This window comes from Aspergillus aculeatinus, assembly GCF_003184765.1.
Source record: "Aspergillus aculeatinus CBS 121060 unplaced genomic scaffold BO66scaffold_62, whole genome shotgun sequence".
NCBI classification, from domain to species: domain Eukaryota; kingdom Fungi; phylum Ascomycota; class Eurotiomycetes; order Eurotiales; family Aspergillaceae; genus Aspergillus; species Aspergillus aculeatinus.
Genome location: NW_020291531.1, coordinates 77976 through 100148, shown reverse-complemented (window position 1 = coordinate 100148; position 22173 = coordinate 77976). Strand labels below are relative to the sequence as shown.

At 51.6% G+C, this 22173-nt stretch overlaps 6 protein-coding genes across 6 annotated transcripts; 4 read left to right on the top strand and 2 right to left on the bottom strand.

Annotated features, from left to right (window-relative positions):
- The first annotated feature begins 3598 nt into the window (after window positions 1–3598).
- Window positions 3599–5987, top strand: BO66DRAFT_207726 (putative choline transport protein Ctr). Its single transcript, XM_025642576.1, has 3 exons — window positions 3599–4553; window positions 4610–5547; window positions 5616–5987. The coding sequence occupies exons 1-3, from the start codon at window positions 4057–4059 to the stop codon at window positions 5768–5770; spliced, it is 1590 nt and encodes a 529-aa protein (XP_025499365.1). The 5' UTR covers window positions 3599–4056; the 3' UTR covers window positions 5771–5987.
- A 2002-nt stretch (window positions 5988–7989) lies between these two features.
- BO66DRAFT_442947 (BTB/POZ domain-containing protein) lies at window positions 7990–8813 on the bottom strand (the record flags this gene model as incomplete). The annotated part of the gene is made up of 2 exons (XM_025651466.1): window positions 7990–8704; window positions 8752–8813. The coding sequence occupies 2 exons, from the start codon at window positions 8811–8813 to the stop codon at window positions 7990–7992; spliced, it is 777 nt and encodes a 258-aa protein (XP_025499364.1).
- A 1275-nt stretch (window positions 8814–10088) lies between these two features.
- Window positions 10089–11272, top strand: BO66DRAFT_358806 (pirin family protein). Its single transcript, XM_025644953.1, has 2 exons — window positions 10089–10541; window positions 10600–11272. The coding sequence occupies exons 1-2, from the start codon at window positions 10193–10195 to the stop codon at window positions 11112–11114; spliced, it is 864 nt and encodes a 287-aa protein (XP_025499363.1). The 5' UTR covers window positions 10089–10192; the 3' UTR covers window positions 11115–11272.
- Window positions 11273–15853: 4581 nt separating this feature from the next.
- Window positions 15854–17708, top strand: BO66DRAFT_207658 (NmrA family NAD(P)-binding protein). Its single transcript, XM_025642575.1, has 2 exons — window positions 15854–16860; window positions 16914–17708. Exons 1-2 carry the CDS (start codon window positions 16217–16219, stop codon window positions 17326–17328), a joined length of 1059 nt encoding a protein of 352 aa, XP_025499362.1. The 5' UTR covers window positions 15854–16216; the 3' UTR covers window positions 17329–17708.
- A 1805-nt stretch (window positions 17709–19513) lies between these two features.
- BO66DRAFT_395358 (histone chaperone napB) lies at window positions 19514–21176 on the top strand. The gene is made up of 3 exons (XM_025648203.1): window positions 19514–19834; window positions 20010–20852; window positions 20916–21176. The coding sequence occupies exons 1-3, from the start codon at window positions 19711–19713 to the stop codon at window positions 21020–21022; spliced, it is 1074 nt and encodes a 357-aa protein (XP_025499361.1). The 5' UTR covers window positions 19514–19710; the 3' UTR covers window positions 21023–21176.
- Window positions 21054–21967, bottom strand: BO66DRAFT_442943 (SNARE domain protein; the record flags this gene model as incomplete). Its single annotated transcript, XM_025651465.1, has 3 exons — window positions 21054–21130; window positions 21198–21868; window positions 21933–21967. The coding sequence occupies 3 exons, from the start codon at window positions 21965–21967 to the stop codon at window positions 21054–21056; spliced, it is 783 nt and encodes a 260-aa protein (XP_025499360.1).
- Between the last annotated feature and the right edge of the window lie 206 nt (window positions 21968–22173).

Genomic DNA, 22173 nt, shown 5'->3' with positions numbered 1-22173 from the left:
CAACGACGGGAGGAGTAAGGTGGGGGTGTGTCTGTCGAGGACTATATATTTCTGCCGGAAGCGGACTCAAGACTAGCAACTTACAGTCATGAGTCTCACAGTATCTACTCCAAGCAATAAACAGTCGAAGACAACACCGTAAACCATCCAACAGCCAAGCTCAAGATCCATCACACAGGCATCATACCTTATCGTAGAAAAAGTGGCAAGCCCACAAGATCCTTAATCCAATGTGTAACATGCTAATTGAACAAGCACTACACCAGGAGCAGTCACCAAGCACTACCATCCGCCCACCAGGACAACCCATCCATATCCAGTCACAAAACCCAGCCTCTGCAGTCCAAAGAAGGCAAAAAGACGCCAGCAAGCCAATAAACTCACGATGCAATGTGCAGGAACAATCTTATCACTCGCACCTTGCTCTCCTCCCGCAAAAGATAACGATCTACTCCGCACGCGGTTCCCCTCCCCCTCCCCTGTCAATGTCGCCATCGCAAGATAAGCTTCGTCGATAAGCGCCATCATGCAACCAATAATTCACCAGAATCTTACGATCCAAAGGAGACAAAGCATCCTGGTCGAAACCCGACAACGAATGAGAAGTGCTTGATCGCCCGTTGTAACCCCTCCCCCCGGCGCGGACGAGCGATCAGGGATCTAGCCAACCCCGTTTCGACTGTTAATCAGATAGACTATCAGACTATCAGATGTCAATGTCAATGTCATACATACTATACTCCGAAGGTGCTGGGTCCGGGAGGGCCAGAAAGTGCTACTGCTGGAATTGACAGACCCCAGACTTTGGCTCAATTAGATGGTAACGTTATCACTAGTCCTGCGGACTACAGCAACTCTAGCACAGGATTGACATTCCACCCCCATGCGAAGGAAAGCCTAAGCAAGCCGATTCGTTTTGAATAACCACCCAAGCTCCGAGGTTCCGCACAGCGGATCCCCCAATCCTCTCTGCAAGCGACTTACGTACGTACGAGTATGAATAAATGAGTTTTGCCGGAAAGAGGGCTGTCATACACCGCATACTTACGACTCCATCCCATGGTAGCTGTGGATGCCTTCAAAAAAAGTCGACCGGGAAAAAGACGGTGACTTCCGAGAGGCCTCTCCCGAAGCGAAGCCACGAATGCATTCCCCTACAAAACCGGCAAACCTTCCCCCAAACGAGTAAAAATCTCCCCCGTCTGCTAAACTAAGGACTCTTACGGAGTGTGCCCTCACAGACAACCTAAGGCTCCATTCATAATAACGCCCATTAACCAACCTAACTTACTACGCAGTCGTCCTTACTCCATCCGGCAGAAGACGACAAGCCCTCCGAGTCTAATTGGCTTATCTCTGCGCTATACCCCAGGAGGGGAATGGATATCCTACGGCCCCGGCTTTTTGTCTTCGTTGTGGCGGGATGCTAAAACGCGCCAGGGTGATGCTAGATCAAGCCATGGGTTTCGTTTGTTGTTTGAGGGGGCGCGCGGGCCGGGGGGAGGGGGGAGGCGGAAATTCCATTGAGAAGATTTCTCGTCCACGAAGGGAGCAACTTCAGTTTTTTTGACACTGTTTGTTATGTGGTAAATTGTCTTCGACCGTCCTGAGAAAAAAGGACATACGTCAGTAGCAACCGCGGTGAGGTGAGAGAGAAAATGTTGAAACAGCACTAAATGGCACCTGGATGTGCACCGATGCTTCGAACAACCATGATCGGCTAGCGATTTTTTCCACGCAGGGACAGCGGAACCCTGGAGAGAACTAGTCTAGTCGATTTTACTGTTTCTGCGAGAGACGGACGAGACGGGCAAAAATGATTGCTGTCTCAAGCAGGTTGGTTAGAGACTAAGGAACGACGACACGGGACTAAGGTTGCCCTTGGGGCGCGCGGGGAGGTTCCGGATGTTGATATCGATTCGAGATTTCGCCTTCTGCTGTCCATATCCATACATGGCAAAGAAGTCCTCCGGCAGGAAGTGAGCTTCTTTTTTGGATGTCACTCCAAATCAGCCCGCCCTGACTGCGAAGGACAATCGTTATTGTAGGCAGAACCAAACCAGACCGACGGATAACAATGCCTCGATTCCGAAAGGCGGACCGGTGAAAAAGCGTTAGTCAAAAAGTGGTTTTCGTAGCATCTCACCCTTTCCGAGTTTTCGTGTGCGAATGAAAAGCGGATGGTGAAATGAGATCCACCGTGCGGGTTTCCAACTAGGCTAAGTTCCATCGGGCTGACCAACGAGGATCACTGAAGCAGAAAAAAAGCTGGAGATGGTTCGGATCAGAAAGACCGGTAAATTCCTGTCTCAGTCGCTCAAAACGTCGTAGTGCGGCTGCTCTGCCTACTCTGAGTCTGAGGGCTGCCTGTTCCCGCCGGTAGATGCGGAGGATGACGTTGTTGGTAGAAGGGGTTGTGGTGTATGGAGTAGCATGTCTATAAGAAGGTCATGTGATACGATAGAAGGCCCAAGGCAAGAGCATCTGTTAGTTATCAGCGATCGGCATATCTGCTGGAGGTTAAGAGATTTTTTTTTTCACACTCTCTCACTCGGGCCGGTTTTGGCAACAATGCACCAACAGGATTAGACAGTGATAGTGCGATAATCAGCATCTGATATTGTTGGGCCCGAACGTGCATTGCATCCTGACTGCTGCATCTGCGGTATGACGACAGTCCAAGAAAGCATAAGAAAATAGGGCAAAGCGGAAACTTCACACGCACCTGCACCGTCTGCACGGTATAAGCGGGCTAAACCCGGTGTGGGCAAGTTAAAATTCTGTCGTCGGCACCAAAACTGACCAAGTGGGGAGGACCGCCACTCTTTGTATCTGCACGCGGCCAACGACAACGCTCAGCCATCCCTGGGGACTTCCCAGGCAATCAACAATCCAAGAAGCCCTTGTCCACCGGAATCGAAGAATCACCGCCACAGAAGTTCTTCCGAGCACCCTCGGGCTACGTAGTTGGCTGTACCTTTCAGGCCCGGTGTTACTTGAGGGACTTTTCTGTGGTCGACCAAACCTACGTGCAACCCATCCAGACCCTCCCTATGACGAAGGGGAGGAAAAGAGAACGTCCAGAAGCGAATTAAAGTGGATAGAGTCGAGAGGAACCCGCAGAATCCCAACCGGATAATTGAATCCATGATAGGCTCTCCCCCGTAGAAATTGGCAGACAAGGAGGGCACGAGAGCATGGGGTACCTTCTTTTGCCCATCGATTGAGACTGGTGGAGCCTCCGTCAGACTCGCAACAACCCATGCAAAGAGCCAACCTAAGATGGGGTCGTAGAGAGGGAAAAATAGAGTAAAAAAACAAGAAAAAAAAATAAATTCGCCCAAGGATCTTAAATACTCAACTGTATCCCATATTCTGACGGCTTTCGTCGGCCTTCATATCTTGACCCTTCTTTTTATTCACTTTTACCCCTCCTCTTATCCTTATCCTTTTCTCCTTTGATCCCGTCCTCCGTTATCCCTACTTTTAAACCTCGTCTGGATCCCTCTTCCTGCAACTACCCTTTCCTATGCAGCAACGGTCTGGGCATTGATACTCCACGCTGGCTTGGCTCTCTACTTCTCCTCCACCACCACCATTCCGCTTTTGTTGTTGATAGCTTGAGAGAACCACGCAACCCAAAACGCAGATTGAATTCTGTAAAACTTCCCTTGTTGTATCGCCGTATCGTCAATCAGAGCCCTATCAAGCAATCAATCCGTCTGCGACAGATTCAACTCATCAGCCCTTGTCACGGTCTCGCCTTTCCGGTATCGACACCCCATTTGCGACTGTTTTGAAGGAACGGAATCTTTGCCACCCGCAGCAATTTCCTCGGCCGAGATCCTATCGGAAATTCACAAGCCCCATGCACCAGTGGTTTTGGAAGAATTGAATCTTCATCAAAGCCTCCTTTTAGGACAATTATCATTCCCACGCGATCATCCTGCGGCTACGGCAACCATTGACCGACCCCTCGAGCGATTGCCCTTTGCGACAACATCACGTGCCTGATATATTCTACGCTGACCCCAATTGCTTCAAGTGTCTGGTACAATGAGCGACCTCGATTTAGAGAAGAAGCCCAGCACCGGGCAGGTGATGCCTAGGAGCGAGTCTGCATCCGGATCCGAAGATGCGGACGCTCTCAAGCTGGCCGAGATGGGCTACACTCAGGACTTGCAGCGCAATTTCTCGGTACTTTCCCTGGTCGGAATTGCCTTCTGCATGTCCAACTCGTGGTTCGGTATCTCTGCATCTTTGATCACGGGTATCAGTTCCGGAGGCACGGTCATCATCATTTACGGCCTGTTGTGGATCACCTTCATCTCGTGCTGTGTGGGATCCTCCCTCTCGGAGTTGGCCAGTGCCATGCCCAACGCGGGTGGACAGTACTTCTGGGCCGATCAACTGGCTCCTAAGAAGTACGCTCGTTTCGCATCCTACGTGACCGGCTGGTTCGGCTACGCGGGTGCCATCTTCGCGAGTGCCAGTGTGGCCCTCAGTCTGGGATCTGGTGTGGTGGGCATGTGGGAGCTGGGCCATCCCTCATTGTATGCTTGTCTCCCCCAACCGGTTGCCCTCTCTGTAGTGCTGACCTCGATGATAGTGTTTCCAAACCTTGGCACACCGTTGTAGCGTACGAGCTCATCAACCTCTTCTGTTACCTGTTCAACTGCTGGGGTAAATTTCTCCCTGCGGTCGCCAAGGCCACGCTGTACATCTCGCTGCTCTCGTTCTTCGTGATTTTGGTGACCGTACCCGCGTGCGCCAAACCTCACGCCAGCGCCTCGTTCGTTTTTGGTCACTTCGTCAACTCGACCGGGTGGAAGTCGGACGGGATCGCGTTCATTGTCGGCTTGATCAACCCCAATTGGATCTTCGCGTGCCTGGACTCGGCGACGCACCTGGCGGAGGAAGTGCCGCAGCCGGAACGCAACATCCCGATCGCCATCATGGCCACGGTGGGCATCGGTTTTGTGACCTCGTGGTTCTACTGCGTGGCCATGTTCTTCAGCATCCAGGACCTGGACGCGCTGCTCAACTCGTCCACGGGCGTCCCCATTTTGGAGTTGTATTACCAGGCGTTGAGCAACAAGGCGGGCGCCATTGTGCTGGAGACCCTCCTGATCGTCACGGGTATGGGATGCCTCATTGCCTGCCACACCTGGCAGTCGCGGCTGGCGTGGGCGTTCGCGCGCGATCGTGGTGTGCCCTGCCACCAGTGGCTGTCGACCGTCAACGTGAAGCTGGACGTGCCCATGTGGTCGCACTTTGCGAGCTCGCTGATTGTCGCCCTGTTGGGTCTGCTCTACCTCGGCTCCTCCACCGCGTTCAACAGTATGGTCACCGCCTGTATCGCGCTGCTGTACATCTCGTACTCGGTGCCTGTGATCTGCATGCTGTACCGCGGTCGCGACAACATCAAGCACGGCCCCTTCTGGTTGGGCAAGTGGGGGTTGGCCGCCAACTACATCACCTTGGCCTGGACCCTGTTCTGTCTGGTCATGTACTCGTTCCCTGCCACCATGCCGGTGAACACTGGAAGTAAGTTACCTCTCATCCCATCCATCCGTCAAGCCACCAATCAACCCACTAACCAATCCTCCCCACAGATATGAACTATGTGTCCGCCGTCTACGGCGTCATCATCTTCATCATCCTCGTTGACTGGTTCGCCCGTGGTCGCAAGTCCTTCCGTGGTAGCCAGAGTTGTGTCGAGGACGCCACCACCACCACCACCAACACCACCACCGGCCACGCACACTAAGCCTGAGCCGCCGTCACTTTTACCTCTTGCTTCCTGCTTCCGAGTTTACATCATCCATCATTCATATCACCACCCATCATGCCAGCACCATATTTTCCGATTCATGATTAGCGTTGATCAGAGCGTTTTTCCCGCTGGCCCCATCCCGCCACTTGGTTATTCAGCCATTTTGCATATGACCTGAACCTGTCTCAGTTGGACTGACCACCACCACCACCACCATAAACCCCCTTCTTGATCAAGCGAAGGGGAAAATAAAAACAAAGTTATGACCCCCAAACAAAAACCAGAGAAAAAAAAAGCTGTACATAGATGATACCGATCGATACGATACCCTTGGTGACGATAGTCGGATATAGACAATCAAATCGAAAAAAAAATCTTCAAAGTGTTTCGTGCTCCCTGTTCAGTAGTCAACAAGTGTGTCACTGTAGTTAGTGAGATCCATGATAGCCTGTTGAGTACCTAGGTAGGTAGATAGATGCCCCAACCCAAGTAAGGACTGGCCAAGGACCGGGACCGATCAACCCAGGGAGGCCCCGGCAAGCAACTGGCAATCTGAATTCGAACCCGAAATCCACGGCCTGGAGACGGTGCCACCGGTGGCAGACCCCCCGGCTTTTATAACTCCCAGGTAGGTACCTAGTATAAAATTACTAATCCATAACAATAACACTAAGTCGAAAATTCCCTCACATATTGATTATCGACCTGTCATGGGGGCGGGCACCAAAGCTAACCAAGCGATCTTTTTTTTTTTCTGCTGTACATGTGACCTTTCCGCACGGTAAGTTGGGTGGGACGTCGCAGGCTCCGGGCCCTTCTAGCCCTACGCCACAAAAGTCTGGGTTACTCGGATTTTCACGTATCAGGTGGTTGGGGTGGGATTGTTGATGGGTTTGGGATTGGGGGTTTTTTGGGTGATGGATGGAGGGGGGTTTGGGGCTTCACCGTCTCTTTGAACGGGGGTTTGCGTGGTGTGGTTTTCGAGGGAGATGTACGTGGCGTCGTTAGTATGTCTTTGTCGGTGAGGAGTGAGGGTGTCATGGGTGGAGAGTTGCGGTGGTTACTCACCTTGGTGAGAGGGAGTTTTGGGGGGTGTTTACTTTGTGGTGCAGTGGGCTTTTGCGAGGGTCGGGGACTGGGCTTGATGGTCCCGGATTGTGTTGTGGTTGTTTGTTTCTGTCTGTGGTGATGGTGTAGTTGGGAGGGGAGGCTTTGGTTGGTGCTTTGTTGCTTTGGGTTGCAGAGTGACTGATGGTGATGTTTGGAGTGGCGGGTGTGGACTACTGTGGATGCCAGTTCGATGGGGCAATGGGATTGTGGTGTGAATTGTGGGCTTGGAAGAAGCTGTCAATAGCTGTGGGCTCCTTGGGGACTGGCGTTGGGTGCGGAGAGTTGGAGCTGGAGTTGGAGCGTTGTGGATTGCTTCCTTACGTACTTGACGCTGCGCGGGGAGCGTTGTAGTCCTCAGATATCTATTGCAGATGCTTTTGTAGCGTGCGACGTGAGATGGCGCGTGTGCTATGTCTAGAGGGACCTGCGTTCCCGATCTACTATGATGGCTGCATTCGTCCTCCTGTTTTACAATTAAGCTCAGTTGACGGCAGACAGAGTTGGATTCTGAGTTCTGAAACATAGGCGAACCACACGAGAGCAGAAGCAGTGAGAAAGATGGGCAAAAGTTGACGCCATCATGTCATTTGAGTGAGCTATGGCTGCTATAATCATGCAGTGTGTGATCCCCAAATCAGATGTAATAGATAACTAGAATAAGTCAGCAGTTGTCAGCATGCCTTGCTAAAAGAAGTACTGCAAACATTAAAGGATGTGGAAAACGTGCGCGTATGCTCAGACTTTAGATCGAGAAACACGGCAAATGTCCGATGCATTTTTCCAGGCTTCATTGCGCCTTGGTCGAGTTCAGCTTTCATGGTGTTGTAGATCACATCTACAGTCGTGTTGGACGTAATTGACCTTAGGTTATCCACTCTGCCTTGCTATCACTACCTCCTGACCTCCTGAAAGTAGACGCATTCTATTTTGCCATCTGCTATACTATGCAGCCACAGTCATTTATGCTTTTTTCAATAGAGGACCCTTGCTATTTCATCTTTCCGTGCCAACATATAACCAATTCTCTAGCAGGACTCCTGCTTTTAGAGGCAGATTCCATCTCTTTTGTCGCAAGCAGCACATCTGTGTCATCACATGGCGAGTTATTTCAGAGGTGCCTCTATCTGTGTCAGGGGGTCCGTAATCCAGATCATTCCGGCACGTGGCACAGCCGCAAGCATAATTTTTTTGACTTCAGTGAGAAGATCGAATGCGAGATTCGGGTACTGCACAATCGTTACCGCGAGCATAGACATCAAGCTTTGGGCTCGCAAATATGGTTCTACCAATGCGATAACCATAACGCGACGTACGGCGTTCCCTGTACGCAAAAGCCCTGCCATTCGGAGATGCTTGGTAGTAATACACTTGACGTTTAGAGTGCAGTATTTGGTTAAGCCCGGGGCCTCGCGCTTCTTCTTGAACTCTGGGTCCTCCATGATAATCTGCTTGATGCTCTCAGCCACGAGGTCTGTCAACTCACACGTAAGGCTCCTGTCTACGAAGAGGTCCAGCTTCAAAAGGCAGGTTATTCTGTCGCTGCGGCCTTGCTCAAGCAGTGTTAATTTGCCAAGATACAGCCATTCGATGAAGAAATCGAAAATTGGCTTGACGTTGAAGGGATCGTGAGTTAGCTTGACGGTGATGGCATCGTCTTGGAGGGTTACAAACGAGCTCCTCGCTTCGGCGCAATTGCCCTCGAACATCTTCGAAAAGTAGGTAGACTTCTTGCACAGAAGAGCTTTGGACAACATGTAGGTCGGGCCATCAGACCCGAGCCGGATGGTGACTTGAGGTCCGTGGTATAGTGGAAGTAACCTAGAGGCTAGGTCAGTATGTGTCAGTATGAAGGATGGCTCACTAACGTCTCTGCAAAGGTGTCCTTCGTTGCAGTCTGCGGTTGTCGTTCATCTGGTGGAGTCGACATTTGTGCTTTATAACTAACTGAATATCTGTGTCTCCTGCTATGAGTACACACCTTGCATACGTTGAGAGTTCAAGAAATTGGTGGGTTGCGAACGACAAGACTAGAAAGTGAAGAGGTGGTGCGAGGAGGCAAGATATGCGGCAAGAGAAGTAATGAGAGAAGTGTGTTATGAAGTGACACATTTCTGAGTCAAATCTACTCGCAGTGAATGATATGAGATAGGCAGCTGCCTTCAACCGGGTACGTATCCAACTGACAAGCTGGGGGTAGTCTGGCAAAAAAGCCGAACATAAGCATCTATTCAGTTTGCATGTAAGGCCTCTATGGGCTCATGTTGACCTGTCGTTTGACTGGCCTCAGATAATTATCTTGGATACTCCAATGCATGCAATGTCCCACTTTCTCATGCAATCTTCAGAGCTGGGACAAATGAAGTGAGCATCTTTGGAGTGTTGAAATGCAGCCTGTAGTAACACTGAGATGTCATAATATTTTTGAGGCCGAAACCAAAGAACTAGGTATTACATGATCCATTCAGGGTAGAGGGAGCGATGCAGACTCTCAGCGACCTTATACTTCAAAGTGTAAAATGAGAACAACATTTACCAGGCAATAACCACTCAAGATCCGATCAGATGCGACTTCATGTCTTTAAGCTTAGCATCGGGAACGTCGATAGGGTCATTATACATAGGTTCGTTGGTGGTTAAGAACAACCTGGATAGACCTCAAGTACATCACATGGAGCCACTTAGTAGAAAAATGTTCTTTAGCGAGACCACACCAGATGATGACAAGTTAAAGAGCCAGATTCTAAAGTTATAAATTGTCACTGCAACATTCTAGATGGAAACGGTTGCTGATTATGTCATCCATGATGACAGTGGCTAACATTACCCGACCAATCATACAACTTGCCGTTCCATCAAAGATCTTACGGATGATTGACAAATCGTGGATCAGAAAAGATGTCCGTCAGCATAATTACCCAGAACTTATCAACCACTCTATAATACGAGGAAGGATTGACAGCTCAGAGGCTAGAACCTTCTTACTCGGTAAAGCACAATTCTTTCAGCCACTCACAATGCGCAAATGGCCGTGATTCTTCCATCAGCATTGCTGTGGGAAGGAGAAAGATTCCCAGGGGCCCTTAGTCAGTCTTACCCCATGCTTACAGACGGATCTCCGCCCCGCCTGGACCTGCAGCCCACTAAAACTATAAAGCCGATCATCGATCGCAGCGACAGAGGGAATAGTTTCTGAAAATGCACATCACATTCAATCCCATCTCAGCACCCCTCTATTCACTGATCATCCTCGCTCCTCTCATCTTTTTCATCACCAGAGCAATAATCTCGAACAACACTTCCATCGAAATGTCCAAGCCTCTCGCTCACGCCTCCATCGTGGCCCGCCGCTCCAGCGAGCGCGGCTACGCCGAACACGGCGGCTGGCTGAAGACCTTCCACACCTTCAGCTTCGCCAACTACTACGACCACAAGTTCAACCAGTTCGGCAGTCTGCGCGTGCTCAACGAGGACCGCGTCGCGGCCCGCAACGGGTTCCCGACCCACCCTCACCGCGATGCCGAGATCTTCAGCTACATCCTCAGCGGCGAGCTGACCCACCGCGACAGCATGATCAAGAAGGGCGCCGAAGGTGCGCAGGGCAAGCAATTCTACCGGATGAAGCGGGGTGATGTGCAGTTCACGACCGGCGGTACAGGTATGTATCTCCCTAACACAGATTATCCTACGATAAGCTAACCAGAACGATAAAACAGGTATCGCGCATTCCGAACAGAACGAGTCCAACAAGCCAGTGCACTTCCTTCAAATCTGGGCTCTCCCATGGAAGTATGGACTCAAGCCGAACTACCACACGAGAACGTTCGATGAGGCGGCCAAGCGTCAGGGGTTCGTGCATATTCTGTCGCCGCTCGCGGCGGGTCCCGATGCTACCGCGGCGGAAGAGGAGGCGGCAGTCCCGAAGATCCCCGAGACCATCCCCATCCATGCGGACTTCGTGATGGGGGCCGGGATCATCGAGCCCGAGAAGACATTCCAGTGGACGGTCGGCGCTGGCGATGCGGTCACCCAGAAGAAGAAGCGCAATGTCTACATCCACCTCCCCATGACCAAGGGCGGCAAGGCGAAGATCAGACTCGACTTCCGCGACAATGCGGTTTTGGAAGAGGGCGACGGCGCTTTCATCACCGGAGTGAATGCCGGAGATGTGCTTAGCGTGGAGAGCGTCGGAGAGGCGGAAGCTGAAGTCGTTGTCTTGGACAGCAATTAGACGTGCTTTGGGGACTGGCGTTTCTAGACGGCGTCTGGGTTGTTTAGGCTTTAACCAGCATGGTTGTTTTCGTTTTATAGGGTTTCATGTGTTTTTGACTGTAGATTATGGCATATGTACCAGCGATGTGTTTATGGTTGACTTTTAATGAATCTTTTGGTTTACCACGACTACCAAGTCCCCATAGAAGCCTTTATGACCATCAATGCGGAGAGAGGTTTAGTGAGCCGTGCGGTACGTATTGTTCGTTCCCAGATGACCCGTTAATGGAAGTGGCTAGTCCAGCAATCTATTCTTCGTGAGTCGTAGCTGCCAATCTTTCTCGGAAGACGATCTCTTCCTAACCATCCTCAATGATTGCTCTAGGGCTCTCCGATTCACTCGCATCTGTTATTTGATACTTCAACCGAACCATCTTCTCGATATTATGGGCCCTTTAATTGTTATGGGGTCGTCATAGTCCATACGAGCTCACTCCGCTATCCCTGTCCACTCATCCACCATTTTCGAGCGTCGCGTCCATAGCAGCATGGCTCTTCTCTTGGACCCCAGCATCTCAACCCATGCGCATCTTATAGAATTGATTTGCTACGGCCGCCACGAAATCAGAGACCCACGGACTGGCTGAAACACATCTGTCGACAAGCCAGGTCCTCCAGATGAACACGGCGACAGCGAAAGCACAACTGAGACTCAAGGCTATGAAAGAAGGAGGAGAGTAAGGAGAAAGGAACAAGGAGAGAGGAGAAAGCTTGTCCAGCCCCTAAATCCACCGCAAGAAAGCAGCAGAAGGGGATGCAAGATCTCGAATGACCATCTCGTCCCCTGCGAACCACAGGGACACCAAGCAATTGACAACGGCTGGTCCTAACCGAGCCCCGCAACAAAATCACCTCATCCTAAGCGCATCTGATAACTAACATATCGATTAGATCTCAAAATGTGTCACGACCGGTGGCGAGATCCTGACCCAACTCGCAACGGGCTGGACCGACCGCCCGAACACACTCAAGACAATCAGACAGTCAGTTAGACAGACAGACCGTCAGTCAGTAACAAACACAAAACGTGCTATCCTCGGAGCGGTCCGCGGTTCCGAGCGGACAGTCCGACATTAAGGTAGACCGATTAGGCAGGTCACGGGAGTGATAATGCCTCAAAAGAAGCCGCCTCGAAATTGCCCGCGGAGACATCAACCCAAAAAAAAATTAGCACGGGCTTTGAAAGAACCGGGGTCATGCACGCACCCTCTCACCGGAGAATGGGGACTGGATGGAGCAAACGCACCATGACAGCATTTAGTCTCCCAGTCCAGCCCCAGCCCAGCCCTGTATTTACTACACTAGAACGTCGCAAAGGTGCCCTCGCAAGATAGGCCAGCGGCTAGTCCACGATACCCCGCTTCCTATTGCGCGATTACTACCACTTACGGGGTAAGTATTTTGCTGTTTTAGCTTTATTGGGGTTCAACGGATTGTGCAAGAGACTCTCCATTGGTATGAGTCATCAGATAAGCAATCGTGGTTTCTTTCTCTCCCTCCCCCAGAAAAGGTGAAATAACCGCTACAGCTGACCCCGCCACCTCGGTCTAACGGGGCGGATTGTCCGGAGGGTTGATTCTGGGGAATTCCCCCCGGTTTTCAGATAGCTGAATCATGGGTACACGTAGGGATGCTGATACGGAGGACACCGACACTGACAAGGACAACCGGCGCCTTTGCTCACATCCCCCCAACGGAGTCCGTTAGCTCTGAAAACTCCGACTATAGTACCCATCCAGTTAGCAGCTAGAAAAAATCTTCAACTTCTGGTGATTGTGATCAAGGATAAGTGACGATCCGCTTCATCCGAGCACCGTACCCAGTCTTGGCAAGTTGGCAGGGACGCGTGAGAATGTGCGGCGCACGGATTGGCCGGCGTGAGGGGGGAATCCATCGCCGAAGGATATGGGTCTGGAGACTGGAGCAGAGCGTGGGTAGGTTGATGGCCGACGGGGCATTCGCTATGTCTCTCAGCTTCTCGGCTGCGATTCGGTTTTGACAGAGATGCGCCGTAGGTAGTGCTCTGATTACCTGCGGCCCTGTCAATCTTTTCTTCAGAGTCCTCCCACAGTCCCTAGACGTGATAAGGATGAACGAGTAGCTACTGTCTGCCTGACAGTTTCGATATAGTTCTCAGGCTAACCGCCAGTTAGCGTAGGCGGTGATGGAATTGGGATGGCTTGCTGGTGGCCCGAGGGCGATCCGCGTGGTTAAGTTGTGCTGCTTTTCTTCCCCGCTCTGCCAAAGACTCGCTCTCTCATTGGCCTGCCACTGCCGGGATCGGATCGCCTTTGAGGGGGACATTTTAATTGTTCTTACTCTTTTGTCAATTCAATTCATTTTATTCTTGATTTTTTTTTTATTTCTCCCCCTCATGGCTTTCCATCAGCCTTGATCGTCGCATTGATACCTTTGTTGGATTAACTTCTCTTCATGCTCGACAGGTACACCTCCTGACCCTTATGTCATACGCGACAGGGGGGCAGCTCACCTAGGTACTCTCTAGAATTGAGTTCGGAAATGCTTGCCTCTTCAGCGTACAGTCCGGGGGAGGGGGGTAGAACAACAACATCAACCATAACATCACCTCTCCAAAGAATGCCGTAATCCCTGGCTTCTTCCTTCCACTGCTCTCATGATGCCATCATTCGGCCATCATGGGGGACGAATCTTTTGAAGTTCGCCTTCCGACTACGCTTGAACTGCATCCCGAGTTACGTAAAAGTAAACCCAGTCAATGGCCACGCCAGAACGAGTTGGTGGATGGATGTTTCTGGCGAATTCGCCTTTCCAGGCCCTGAACTACGACCACTACTGTCAGGGCTAAGTTGATAATGGCGATCTCGTAGACTTGCCTGATCTGCCGACATTGACGGCCATCCCCGGGGGTTAAAATGGGCGTAGACGCTAGAACGAGGCCAGGGAAGGTGGGATATAGATGGAGATGGCCGACAGACAGGAAGCCTCGAAGAAACTAGAATCATCAATCAAAGCTCTTATTCCCTGACCAGCCATACAGAAAAGAAGCGAGCACGAATTACTAAATCTCCCCTACCCTGGAAAAGGACATTTCATCCAGAGTTTTCAAGCCGCCTGACATGGCCCATTTTATGACTGATTGTCATTACTCGATATAAACCACCTCGGAAACCACATCGGATCAGACTCCCATCACGGGACGAGGCGTGAAAGCTCTGCCTTCGTCATTTCTGCAACAGTCGTCTTTTTTTTTTTTTTTTTTTTCTCTGTAAAGCACGATTTGAGGCATTTGAAGAGCCGTGTACTAGTCTAGTCTGCGACTCCATTCTTGTGTGTAGTGCGCGGTAAACCCCAGACGATCCCAATCCAGACCAGTCGGCTGTGTCTCCTAGGGTACATGGTGGATGCTGCAATTCTTGCTTGTTGGCTCCTCAGGTCCCCATCGTGTCGCAAAGACACACAGACCGCAGTTACTTATACAGCCGACAGCGCGTGCCTTCCCACCACCTCTTTCCTCTTGTTGAACTGTAGTACATCGCGTCACCGACTTATCTGGGAGCCTCCCTAGCATACATAAAGTATCGTTCCGCATCAAACCTTCATACCTACCTACTACCTATTACCTGTTCTCTGCCCTTGCCTCCGGTGTGGTACCCGGAAATAACATCCCCCTCTTGTTCCTGGATTTAGCAAGATCCTGCTGCGTCTCTCGAGGCGATCCTCGTGCATATATCGACTGTTTCTGGCCAGCAGGGCTGATTAGGGTCTTCTTTGGTTGTGGGTGCGAATCTCGGAACCAAGCACTGGGCCTGATCCACGGGGCTACACTGGGAGATTTTTTTTTTCTTTGCAGTTTGCAGTGCTATTGTGGATATCAGTTTCGGCTTCAATTGTTTGGTAGCACGGGAAATTCTTGTAAGTCTGGTGTTCAATTTTTCCTTGCCGGGCCATTATTATTTGTTCTCAGTATTTTTCTCTCCCCTTATTTCTCACCTGGTTATTATTACTTGACTTTTTGAGGGGAGGGGAGGCTTTGCGTTATCGGTGCCCACTGCCCACTGCCCACCAACGTGAGATCAATTCCCTCACCTGGCGTCAGACCAGGCCTCCCGGGGGGGGGTGGTCCACAAATCCACATTGCTGGCCCATCTTGGAGTATCCGGTGATTCTTATTATTCACATTTCCTTGCCCTGGTCAAGGGGCATTCGTATTGTGTGCATTGAACGGCCCAGAAAACAGCGCATTTTTGTTATCCATTAACTAACCAAAACTCCCTGCTCTCGACGAGTCAGTGTGGTGTATAGTAACTTTAGTCTCAGCTGCGCCGATTTGGAGGGTTTGAGAAGTTGGAGCATTATCGATTATCGACAATCCCGCCGCGCCATCTCCAACACTTTATTTTTATTTTCTTTTTTATTTTCTTTTTTAACACTTCTTTTTTTTGGCTCTACTTCTCTGGCAGCGGAGTCTTTTTAGTACGCGGCGATTTCCTCATATTTTCTGCCCGACGGATATCATCCCAGAAAAGCAACTTCCTTTCATCACTGCAGCAGCAGCAGCAGCTATCTTCAAGGCTTGCATCATCGATTTCTTCAATTGCGGCATAACTGGACAAATCCGTCGCGACAACAGGGACGACTAGCCCACTGAGCTACATAACAAATAATTTCCCCTTCTCGAACATCGCCTTGGAGAAGTTGTTCAATAGTGAACAGTGATCTCCACGTACATTTTCCCCTCTACCCCACCGTGCCGCCGTTCGTTTCTCCCTGCTTTGAACCACCGCTACTTTGCTGCACTAGTCACAACGTGCGCTGTGCTGGTGGCATACCACCTGACCTTGTCTCGGATTGAAGGGAACTACATTTACTTGCATTGGCCTGCTCACCGATCAAATACTGCTACTACTTCACTTACCTTGAGCTCCTACTTCTACTATTGATTTTCCTCCCTCGTGTTCCTCTTTACCCCGCATCCTCTTTTCTTTCCTCCCGCAGCCCGTCGGAGGCTTTTTTATTCTTTCCGCCCTCCACATTTTCTTCTTCCCCTCCTCCTTCTCCTCCCCCCCCCCCCTCTTCCTCATGACACAACAAAAGAAGACCATCGCCGTGGTAAACGCGACGGGTCGCCAGGCTGCGTCTTTAATACGCGTGGCCTCGGCCGTCGGACACAATGTGCGCGCTCAGATCCATTCTCTCAAGGGCTTCGTCGCAGAGGAGCTGCAGGAGCTTCCGAATGTCACTCTATTCCAAGGCCCGCTGCTGGGCAACACTCCCCTGATGGACGCATTATTCGAGGGCGCCAACCTTGCATTCATCAACACCACCTCACAATCAGGCGACGAAGTCGCAATCGGCCGCGACCTCGCCGACGCCGCCAAACGAGCCGGAACCATCCAACACTACATCTACAGCAGTATGCCCGATCACTCGGTACATGGGCCCTGGCCTCCGGTACCGCTCTGGGCCCCCAAATTCACCGTCGAGAACTACATCCGTCAACTGGGACTTCCTTCGACCTTTGTCTACGCCGGAATCTACAATAACAATTTCACGAGTCTACCCTACCCCCTCTTCCAGATGGAGCTCATGCCTGACGGAAGTTTCGAGTGGCATGCGCCCTTTGACCCGGACATTCCGCTGCCCTGGCTGGACGCGGAACATGATGTGGGACCCGCGTTGCTGCAGATTTTCAAGGATGGGCCGAAGAAGTGGAATGGACATCGGTAGGTTTGACTTGTTGTTTGTTTGTGATGGGAGACGGTACTAACGACCACAGTATCGCGCTCACATTCGAGACTCTTTCTCCCAATCAAGTTTGCGCTGCCTTCGAGCGCGCGCTCGGCCGCCCCTGTCGCTACCTGCGCGTCCCCAAGGTCGAAGTGAAAGTCAACATTCCGCCGGGCTATAGAGAACAGCTGGAGGCGATTGAGGTGGTGTTCGGACAGTGCGACGCGCCTTACTTCCCACAGCCCGAGTTCTCCCGTCCGGCCGCTGGATCCCCCAAGGGACTGGGGCCCGCCAATGGCAAAGGCGCAGGCGCGGGAATGATGCAGGGTCCCGGAGGGGTGATTTCGCTTCGTGTGACCGACGAGGCCCGGCATCTATGGCAGGGGTGGCGCGATATGGAGGAATATGCGCGCGAGGTCTTCCCGGTGGAGGAAGAGGCCAACGGATTGGACTGGATGCTGTAGTGGTGGGAAGATCATGCCTAGTTCCGTCCAGTTTGAGCCGACGGGCACGTGCGCCGGTGTCGGTGAGTCTGGCTTGGCCCGTCACCTGACCGATGGCGCGATTGGTTTGCGATAAGGGGAGGTTACATTACATCCCATCGATTGATGGCCTGCCTGAACCCAACCTCTGGGGCTTTGACCGGTCGGACTTTCTTTCGAAGTTCTAAATCCCTCGCTCACGACCGACACTTACAACACTCTACTCACCGCTTTGCAATCCCGCCTGTTGGCGTGCATTTTCCTGTTGTCTTTTCCTGCATGCATGCATCACCGGCGAACTGGCCTGGGTTTTCCTTATCAATGTCTCTTGGGGCAAGAGACATTCAAAAAAGAGAGAGACAGAAGATCTATACCTTAATGGGAAAGCCACAAACAAGAGGAATGAAGATTTGAGGGCGTCGCCGCTCTCAATTCACCTCCGGAAAAAAGTTTATTTTATTTTTGATTTGATTCTTATCATAATATTCTGGCTGAAACGCACGTCACGACTATGCAGGCATGATACTGGACACGTCGGATTGATTTTGAGGGTCATAGTCAATCCGCGCGTGCCAAAAGTTTCTTTTTCTTTCTTCCGCTGTCGCATCTTCATATCATTTGTGTTTTTGATATGGAATTGGTGTTGCTGTTTTGTGTGTGTGTGTGTGTGTGTGTGTGTGTGTGTGTGCTTCTCTTTAATTTATTCCCCTCGGATGCTGTGAGCATCGGCGGCTACTGATTTATGAATTTGATATTCTCAGAATTGATCTGGGTTGAGCTCTGGAGATTTGTATCTTTTTATGCCTCTGGATATCATTATCCATGCTTCTATGGGACTAGACCCGACTATTTAGGGAGATGGCCGTGCAAGACACGCAACAAGCCAGTCCCGCTGTCCACGGAGTATAGATCTATGATATTCATCGGTAACTTCACGACAGGGCTTGGTTTGGTCGCCTCCTATCACCACGACAATACAACCCCAGACCGGGATTGAGCAAGTGAAGGAGAATTCTGTACGCTGTTACCTCTATAGCACAGAAAGGCTAGCTAGTCATCTTGCCTGATATTTGGCCTGAAGATATGCTATGCATGCACAAGTGTTCTTAGCAAATGACGTCACTCCCCAACCCTCCACCAACATCCAGACAATCCGAGTGACAATCAATAGTATTCTATCTTTGAATAAAGATCTCGACTACAAGACTAGCGTAGAGCCGTCCAGCCCGTAAGGAAAACTATACTGTACAGTACCTCTATCAAACACATTTACGAAGTAGTAACAAAAAGTAATCACAGCATAGAAAAATTCTATAAGGTAGGTACCTAGTTACCTTAACCCGCAAAAAAAAATCGAAAAAGTTCCCCACTCACCGCGCGCCCATGAAACTAAATGTAAATGTAGAGAAAAAAATCCCAGCTAGGTAAATTAGTCTAGCCCCCGACAGAAAGTACCTGAAACAGTGGGAATGGCGGTTAAGGATTCCCACTTTTCTGTGTGTGCGCGCCAATCATGATGGGGTTGATGAGGGGGTAGCTACCTTCGGGGATTAGCTTATCCCGCGGCGATACTCACTTCTTGGATAATTTAACTAATTAGGGAGTTGCATTGATCCAACTCCAAGACTCTAGCAGAAGGTGAGTGGAAGGCAGAAGGCGGTTTGTTGGACTTTTTTTTTTCATGTGTAACCCCAACCCCGTGCCTGTGCCCGTGCCCGTGCCGGTCCCCGTTTGTTAATGTTCCGAGTAGGTAGAGGTTTTACTGTCGAGGATGGATGGGAATTGCAATGCTACTTTACTGTACCTGTACCTTAACTTACCCTTACCTTTTCCCCCTCATGATGACTGTAGTAGCTGAGTCTGGACCTTGAAAAATTCCTCTATCTCTCATATTTTTCCCCCGGAAAAGCCATGCTGTAAGTTACCTAGGTAGTAACATATAGCAAGCAGAAGCAGCCTCCCGTACAGTATCAACAGCAATCTAGTGTAGCAGTGAGGTGAGAGCCTGCCTGGAGCTGAGCCATACGGCACATACGGCAGTAGTTTAGTAGTTATTTATAAGGGTAAGGTAGTTAGTTAAGTTAACCAGTTAAGCTTAGTTAGTTAACTAGCTAGCACCCTTAGTCAGGTAGGTCAGCTTCCCGCCCGTCCACCTCAAACCCGGGGGTGGGAATCCGCTTTGCTCTGCTTGAACTTTCAATTTTTTTTTTCTCTCTCTCTTTCCTCAAACCAAACCACAACTGCCTAACTCACCTTTAACTTTTACTTGTGAGGATTGGATTTACTGAATTCAAACAGTATTGGTCCTGATTACGAACGCACAAACCCGTACGCACATTTTTAAATATCTTATAGCGAACCAAAATGTCCGCCGAAGAGCAGAACCAGTCCTTGCTGGAGCGCATCCAGCGGCCCGAGGTGAGCAAGGAGACGCAGAAGAAGTTTGCGCTGGTGGAGCAGGAGTTCATTCAGGCTGAGGTGGAGCAGCGTGAGTTTCTTGCTTTCCTTTTTTTTTTTGTAGACTGGGTGTCGCAGAGCTACGGAGCTACGGCGTTGCTGGGTCTTGAAGCGATTCGCAATCGGCCATTGGGCTGGAATGGCAGCTGCTGCGTCCTTTCTTCTATTGGGGTCTGTGATACTAATGCTGTCTGGCAATGCTGCAGTCCGCCACTCGACCCTCCTCCTCCGCCCGCTCTTCGCCAAGCGCAATGAGGTCATCTCCTCCCCCGACCTGCGCGACACCTTCTGGACGCGCGTGATGCTCAACGCCCCCGCCGAGGTCGATGAGCACATCACCATGACCGACGCGACGATCCTGGCCTCCACGCTGAAGAACCTGACCGTCGAGCGCTTCGAGGTCGACGACAAGGGCGTCGGCGAGCCCCGCAGCTTCCGTCTGACCTTCGAGTTCCGCACCGGCGACGAGAACCCCTACTTCACCAACGACAAGCTGGTCAAGGACTTCTACTGGCGCAAGCAGGTCATCACCACCGCCAACGGCCACAAGCGCCACTGGGACGGGCTCGTCTCGGACCCCGTCCGCATCAACTGGAAGGAGGGTCAGGACCCCACCAAGGGCCTGCTGGACGCCGCCTGCGACCTGGCCGAGGCGGAGAAGAAGAAGGACGCCGACACGGACCGCAAGGAGCTGAAGGAGTTCGAGGCGCTGATGCGCAAGCGCGATGAGGTCGAGGCCGACGAGGAGCCCCAGGGTGAGGATGAGGAGGACGACGTGCCCCCGGATGCGGACCTGAGCTTCTTCGCTTTCTTCGGTTACCGCGGCAGTGATGTCACCGAGGAGCAGTCCAAGGCCGCGACCAAGGAGGAGGAGGAGAAGTTCGAGAAGCTGCGCAAGGGTGAGGAGGTGGAGGAGAATGAGGAGGACGAAGACGACGAGGACGATGATCTGGAGGACGACTTCGAGTTCATCGAGATCTTCCCCGGTGGCGAGGAGCTGGCCATCGCCGTTGCTGAGGATCTCTGGCCCAATGCGATGAAGTACTATGGTAAGTGTGGTGGCCTCGACTGTATTTTTTCTCATTCACACTGGCTGACTGACGGTGGTCTAGTCACGGATCAATCCATCGAGGAGGTCGACTACAGCGATATCGACGCGTCCGAGGATGAGGACGACGAGGAGGAACAGTCCCGTCCCCGCAAGAAGACCAAGGTCTAAAATCCGCGGACCGGACGAAACTTCCTCCCCTTCAAAGCACAAGGAGCAGGATCAAGAGGAGGATTAGAACGAATATCAAGACCGCGATGGCGAAGGAGGACATTGTATCTAATGGCGGGACGATCAGTATTTTCAGATAGGTTGGCTAGAACACCCAAAAGTTGAACTTCCTTACCTTCATTCTTCCGGATGATATGTTTCAATCGCGACATCCCGTTCTGTAGTTTGCCCCCGACCCGATCGGCCAGGGTATCCACCTCGTCAATCATCACCGCTTGCTCCTCCAGCTCCCGCCCCATATCATCCGCCTGCTGCCGGAGATTGCCCACCGTCCGAAACACCCCATCCAGCTGCTCATCCTGCTCATGCATCAACTCCATCTGCCGCTGCTGCTCCATGGCCGCATAGTAATCATCGCCCCGCTCCCCGGACGGCGACAGCAGACCCCCGTCTTCCTCATCAAAATCCGCCGGATTCGGCAGATGCGAGGACCCCGCACCACCACCACCACCACCACCACCGCTCGCCGCCGCCGCGGCGTCTGCCGTCGTGACCGCCCGCTGCAGCTCCTGGCGCATATTCTCGATCTCGGCGCCCACCTCGGTGACGAGACTCCGGCGACGCTGGACCTCTTCCAGCTCCAGACCGAACCGGTAGGGATCTTGCTCGATGGCGCGCACGCTCTCGATGAGATCGTCCAGGTCGGCGGTGAGGTCGGTCAGCGTGGTTTCGAGCTCCGAGCGCGCCTGTTGCAGCTCCGGGTTGCTGGGGGATTTGGCGAGCGAGCGGATGCGCAGGTAGGAGGAGAAGAGCGGTCGCGTGGTTTGTAGGGTGGAGAGGACGTCCCTGATTTTGTTTAGCTTCGGGGTGGATTCACTTATCGGTGTTCAAGAGGATTGGGAATACTTACGCTTGGACTTGGAGGAAGGGGTCTGTGTAATCCATGATGAGACAATTTGAATATTATGGTGTATGTTATATAGAGGGATAAATAGGACGGAGGTGTCACAGGAGGGTAGGGTGTAGGTGGGTAGTAGTTAGAATGGGATGGTTGTTGGATTGTCTTCGGGATGTTGTTGATATGGGCGATGGTGGCAGGATCCCCGGCATGACGCTGGATACGGTCGGGCGGTGGGGAAGGCGGTGGTAAC

Coding starts and splice junctions, on each gene's coding strand:
- BO66DRAFT_207726 (XM_025642576.1), top strand. CDS start 4,057: ATGAGCGACCTCGATTTAGAGAAGAAGCCCAGCACCGGGCAGGTGATG. Junction 4,554..4,609: donor GAGCTGGGCCATCCCTCATT/GTATGCTTGTCT, acceptor CCTCGATGATAG/TGTTTCCAAACCTTGGCACA. Junction 5,548..5,615: donor CATGCCGGTGAACACTGGAA/GTAAGTTACCTC, acceptor TCCTCCCCACAG/ATATGAACTATGTGTCCGCC.
- BO66DRAFT_358806 (XM_025644953.1), top strand. CDS start 10,193: ATGTCCAAGCCTCTCGCTCACGCCTCCATCGTGGCCCGCCGCTCCAGC. Junction 10,542..10,599: donor GTTCACGACCGGCGGTACAG/GTATGTATCTCC, acceptor ACGATAAAACAG/GTATCGCGCATTCCGAACAG.
- BO66DRAFT_207658 (XM_025642575.1), top strand. CDS start 16,217: ATGACACAACAAAAGAAGACCATCGCCGTGGTAAACGCGACGGGTCGC. Junction 16,861..16,913: donor AAGAAGTGGAATGGACATCG/GTAGGTTTGACT, acceptor TAACGACCACAG/TATCGCGCTCACATTCGAGA.
- BO66DRAFT_395358 (XM_025648203.1), top strand. CDS start 19,711: ATGTCCGCCGAAGAGCAGAACCAGTCCTTGCTGGAGCGCATCCAGCGG. Junction 19,835..20,009: donor TCAGGCTGAGGTGGAGCAGC/GTGAGTTTCTTG, acceptor GCAATGCTGCAG/TCCGCCACTCGACCCTCCTC. Junction 20,853..20,915: donor CAATGCGATGAAGTACTATG/GTAAGTGTGGTG, acceptor ACGGTGGTCTAG/TCACGGATCAATCCATCGAG.